General features: G+C 38.1%; 1 protein-coding gene across 3 annotated transcripts in view; it reads right to left on the bottom strand.

Annotated features, from left to right (window-relative positions):
* The window catches only part of kcng4a (potassium voltage-gated channel, subfamily G, member 4a), a 244,221-nt gene that overhangs the window by 103,477 nt on the left and 134,744 nt on the right, over window positions 1-6,000 (bottom strand). For all 3 annotated transcript variants that reach the window (XM_061917989.1, XM_061917987.1, XM_061917988.1), the window contains 2 exons: window positions 3,845-4,454; window positions 1,633-2,274 (listed from right to left, as the gene is read on the bottom strand). In XM_061917989.1, coding sequence (XP_061773973.1) covers window positions 1,633-2,274; window positions 3,845-3,952 — 750 coding nt within the window. In that variant the 5' untranslated portion in view covers window positions 3,953-4,454. The remainder of the gene's footprint in view (window positions 1-1,632; window positions 2,275-3,844; window positions 4,455-6,000) is intronic.

A 6,000-nucleotide genomic window follows, 5' to 3' on the forward strand; every position in this document is an offset into this window, starting at 1 on the left:
TGTAAATAGTCATGTAAATAAAGAAAAAGTATTGAATGAGAAGGTGTGTCCAAACTTTTGGCCTGTACTGTATATACAATATATACTAATATATTATATTTTGTTTTTATAGAATATATACAATATATAACGCATCCCAAATACCAAGTAGAAAATTATAGTATATGTAACAGCCGCAGCAAAAAAATAGAATAAAATAATAATTAAAAAAAGAGTAGATTAAGCCAAAAATATACATTATAAACAAGGATAGGTAGCTACATGGAAGGGGTCAGGTAATAGACATCTATTACTATATATATATATATATATATATATATATATATATATATATATATATATATATATATATATATATATATATATATATGTAAATATAAATATATTTACATATATATATATATATATATATTTACATATACATATATATATATATATATATATATATATATATATATATATATACATACATACATGTGCGTATATATATATATATACACACACACACACACACACACACACGTGCGTATATATATATATACATATATATAAATATATATATATATATACATATATATAAATATATATATATATATATATATACATATATATAAATATATATATATATATACATATATATAAATATATATATATATATATATATATATATATATACGCACACATACATACATACATACATACATACATACACACATACAGTGTACAAACTTATCAATAGATAATGTGATTATTAAAAACAATGTTATTGACTAATCAATATCTGCAGTCCAAATATTGTTTTGAAATATTGTGGAGAGGCGGAGCCGACGGCGGGGTGGGACACGCTTTGGCTCTGCTCAAGATGGCGGCCAGGAGGCGGATAATGCAGCGGAACGGAGAGGCGGGGCGTGCCTGGAGCGACGCTGCGGCAATCAAAAGCAGGTGCGTGATAAACACACCGGCTCAAAATCTGCCTATCTCCTCTCAGTGTATAAAAGGGGAGAAGGAGGAAAGATCAAGGAGAAGAGGCGGGGTGTCCGCAGCACAGCAGAAGCAACCGAACGAGACCGAACAGAGAATGAGCCCCAGAGGACGACGACGTCACCGAGCAGCGGAGGAGGAGGAGCTGAAAAGCGATTTGATCGACGCAGACGAATAAAACAGTCAAACCTGCTTGACACGTCGTCCTTCCTGAATGGTCCATGCAACCCACACGGTGACAGCTGTAGTCAATCACGATTATGTTTTTTCTTTTTTTTTACTGACATTGAGAGTCAATTTTGTTTTTGTTTGTTTATTTATCAAAAGTTTTTCAACTCATGATTCTGATGGTATAAGTACCAAATGAGAAATAAAAGTTTATTGCATTTCAAAAGAGTTTTTACGTTGCTATTATTGTGTATTTTAACTACATTTGTGCTTCAGTTTGTCTCAAAATAATGCTGACAATAATAGAATAGAATAGAAAGTACCGGGGGAAATTCAGCTATTATATATACTAACAATAATAATTGCTTATCAGCAATAATTTGAGGGACAATATGCATTATATACGTCAAATGTATTACGGACGCGTTGTATATTGTGCAGCATAGTTAAGTGAAAGTAGTACTTATAGTGTGACTCACTTACCCTATCCTCTTCCTCCCTGAGGTCTGGCATGGTGCTGATACACAAGCTGACCACAGTCACCGCCACCATGATGACCGACAGGCAGGCGAAGATCTTCCCCGGCAAGCCGGACTGCGGGTTCTCCACCATGTCTCTGAGCCGGTTCATAACTTTCCGGTAGGTGGTCTCCTCCACGGGCACCCGCTGCATGGCATTCCTCTGCCTTCGCTCCTCCTCCTGCCGCTCTTGCTCGTTGACCTCCTCCATGCGCGTGTACATCTTCCTCTTGCAGCAGCGTTCCATGTAGGCCATCTCCACGCCCCAGTAGGTGAGCTCGTCGTGCAGGGAGAGGATGCACATCTCCCGCAGAAGGCGCAGTTTGCCCGCCGCCAGGAAGTTGAGGATGACCCTGAAGGCGGATGGCGAGCGGTCGAAAAAAAATTCCTTCCGTGCTTCGTCATAGTCGTCGCAGACGTTGGCAATGTCCTCGGGTGACCTGCAGCCACACAGGCGTCCCAGGCGAGTGAGTGGGAACTGCTGCAGTGTAGTCCAAGGGAAGGTGTAGCGGTTCCCTCCGACATTAATCACTGCTAGTAAGCGGTGGTCTACGGACACCAGGTCCTCTGGTTGACGGATGAACTGAGCCCTTTGGTAATAAACACCCTGTCGAGGAAAAAAAACCAATTACAATTCCTCTACAGAATCTCCTCTCTGGTCAACAAAAGTACTTTGAAGATTCTAGCGGGAACTCTCATTCAACCCTTCTTCGATTACGCTTGCACCTCCTGGTACCCCAGCACCTCCAAAACCCTCAAATCTAGACTCCAAACATCCCAGAACAAGCTAGTCCGGTTACTTTTAGACCTCCACCCCAGATCACACCTCACTCCAACACACTTCTCCAACCCACTGGCTCAGGGTGGAGGACAGAGTCAAACAACTTGCACTGAGCCTGGTCTATAAAATCCGCCACACCTCCCTGATACCGAAGTACATGTCAAACTACTTCCTTAACGTAATTGACCGCCATAACCACAACACCAGGGGGAGCTCCACAAACCACGTTAAACCCAGATTCCGATCTAACAAAGGTCTTAACTTATTCTCTTTCTATGCCACATCACCCAACAGGTATAAAAGTAAGTGCATCTCTATCCTCCTTCAAAAGCGCTCTAAAACAACACCTCCAGGCAACTTCAACACTTTACTAATACCCTCCTCCATTCACATCCCATCTCCCCGGATTATAAACAACTCAAATGTACTTCTAATGTATATACTTGTTCTTATGCTATGTGAACTCACTATGTTCTCTGCTGGCTGTACATATCCTACTAAATAAGACCTACACTGTTTCAATGTCCACATTTCTCTGTTGATGCAATTGTTGATGACTGAAGTACTGATATCAACCAAAGCTTCTCATCCCACCCAAAAAGTTAAGTTATGATAACTTAAAGTTGGGTTATTCCCAACCAAACTGTTGGGTTGAATTATGTGAATGTTGTCTGTCTATCTGTGTTGGCCCTGCGATGAGGTGGCGACTTGTCCAGGGTGTACCCCCTCCTTCCGCCCGAATGCAGCTGAGCTAGGCTCCAGCACCCCCCGCGATACTATGACGATTAACTTGTGTGATGACTGTATTATGTTGATAGTATATATTTGTACCATGAATTGATTAACGTGTACCCCGACTTAAAGAAGTTGAAAAACTTATTGGGGTGTTACCATTTAGTGGTCAATTGTACAGAATATGTACTGTACTGTGCAATCTACTAATAAAAGTATCAATCAATCAATCAATCAAAAACTAAAACAGGATCCATAAGCACTATCAATCCCTGATGAACCAAAAGTCAAGATAATTGTGTCCACAACAGTATCAAGCCTGATGTGCTTCGTCGTGCATGCGTCTCAAAACACTAGATTTTCAGAGTAAAGTTTATGTAATATTTTTAGGTTTATGTACGTAGAACTATTAAACATTTAAATAGTATGAGGAAACATAAGTAAAACTTACTCTAATTCATGTATTACGTTAATAAAATGTTTAATTTGACTTAAGAAACTCTAGTTCTTACTGAATGTTAAAAATATTAGGTATAAATTATGACAGTTACTCTAATAGAGTTTACAGCACCAAAAAGTCACTTTTTTCAGTGCGTATTTGTGTATGGAGTACTAGTGGGGGCCATGTTAAATTTAGCATGCATAGTCTCCAGATAGTTTGTACCTTGATAGTCTCAGTCTCTGGAATCTCTGTGAAGATGTGGTCAAGACTGCTGTCGTCACTGACGGACAGGTTGCTGAAGTCGTGGTTAGCATTGCTGATGATGGGCATGGCAGCATCCGGAACGTACACACCTTGGATCAGCTTGGGAAAAGACTTGTTTTTTCAGGACAAAGCTGCCCGGTCCATTGTCCTGTTTTGGTGACAGGTCCAAAAGACGTGCTCGCAGAGTTGCAGCTCAATGTCTTTGAAGTCTCTTTGATCTCAGAGACCTGCACAAAACCGTCGACTGAGAGCCTTTGGCTTTGAATTTATGAGGTACATCTAAAGTTTGGTGGTGAGCGCATCAGGCAACCAACCTCCTGTCACATTTGAATGACTTTTGAAGTTGCCATCAGAGGATAAAATAGGCTCGCCCACTCTATCAGAACCTCAGCGGCAAATCAGCGGGTAATCTCGCTGTGAGGCAAGAGTGCGTTAAGACGGATCAGTGGCTGACAAATGTGCAGGACGGGCAGGAGCCAAATGCGGCGCTGAGGTGTCCAGGGACTGATGGGGATCCTCCGTGGCCGAGGCAGGATTAGGACGGGCCCTTGGTGGCATCATGTGGGATCTGAGACACAGAGACACCAAGAAGAGAACGAGACGGCCGACGTTAAAGAATGTCTGATAAATCACACGCGGTATGTCGTACGGAAGAAAAAACAGAGGAAGACATGTGGACCAAAGTTGAAGATTAAATGGCTTTAAAGCTGGGGTCACCAAGCAGGTAGCCCGTAAGGACCAGATGAGTCGCCCGCTGGCCTGTTCTAAAAATAGCTCAAATAGCAGCACTTACCAGTGAGCTGCCTCTATTTTTTAAATTGTATTTATTTACTAGCAAGCTGGTCTCAATTGGCTCGACATTTTTAATTCTAAGAGAGATAAAACTCAAATAGGATTTGAAAATCCAAGAAAATACTTTAAAAACTTGGTCTTCACTTGTTTAAATAAATTCATTTAGCTTCTTATAACTTTCGGAAAGACAATTTTAGAGAAAAAATACAACCTTAAAAATTATTTGAGGATTTTTAAAATCCTTCCTGTTCTTTCCTGACAATTTAAATCAATGTTCAAGTATTTTTTTTTTATTATTGTAAAGAATAATAAATACATTTTTATTTAATTCTTCATTTTAGCTTCTGTTTTTTTGACAAAGAATATTTGTGAAATATTTCTTCGAACTTATGATTAAAATTCCAAAAAATATTCTGGCAAATCTAGAAAATCTGTAGAATCAGATTTAAAATCTTATTTCAAAGCCTTTTGAATTTCTTTTAAATTTTTTGGTCTGGAAAATCTAGAAAAAAATAATGATTTGTCTTTGTTAGAAATATAGCTTGGTCCAATTTGTTATATATTCTAACAAAGTGCAGATTGGATTTTAACATTTAAAACATGTCATCAAAATTCTAAAATTAATCTTTATCAGGAAAAAATTAATAATTATGTTCCATAAATTATTTTTTAATTTTTTTCAAAAAGATTCGAATTAGCTAGCTATTCTCTTCATTTTTTTTCGGTTGAATTTTGAATTTTAAAGAGTCGAAATTGAAGATAAACCATGTTTAAAAATTAAATTTTCATTTTTTTCCTGTTTTCTCCTCTTTTGAACCGTTCAATTAAGTGTTTTTTTCATCATTTATTCTCTACAAAAAACGTTCTGTAAAAGGAAAAACAATGTATGACGGAATGACAGACAGAAATACCCATTTATATATATATATATATATATATATATATATATATATATATATATATATACATATATATAGATGTATTTATTAAAGGTAAATTGAGCAAATTGGCTATTTCTGGCAATTTATTTAAGTGTGTATCAAACTGGTAGCCCTTCGCATTAATCAGTACCCAAGAAGTAGCTCTTGGTTTCAAAAAGGTTGCTGACCCCTGCTTTAAAGAATGCTCAACAAATCACAATTAGACACTTTTTAAAGATCCATCCATCCATTTTCTACCACTTATTCCCTTTGGGGTGGCGGGGGACACTCACATTCACAATTTAGTGTTGCCAATCAACACTAAACATGCAAACTCCACACAGAAAGCTGCTGAGCCCGGGATTGACCCCAGGACTACCCAGGACCTTCGTATTGTGAGGC

The sequence above is a fragment of the Nerophis ophidion genome, linkage group LG12, assembly GCF_033978795.1.
Source record: "Nerophis ophidion isolate RoL-2023_Sa linkage group LG12, RoL_Noph_v1.0, whole genome shotgun sequence".
Taxonomy (NCBI): Eukaryota; Metazoa; Chordata; class Actinopteri; order Syngnathiformes; family Syngnathidae; genus Nerophis; species Nerophis ophidion.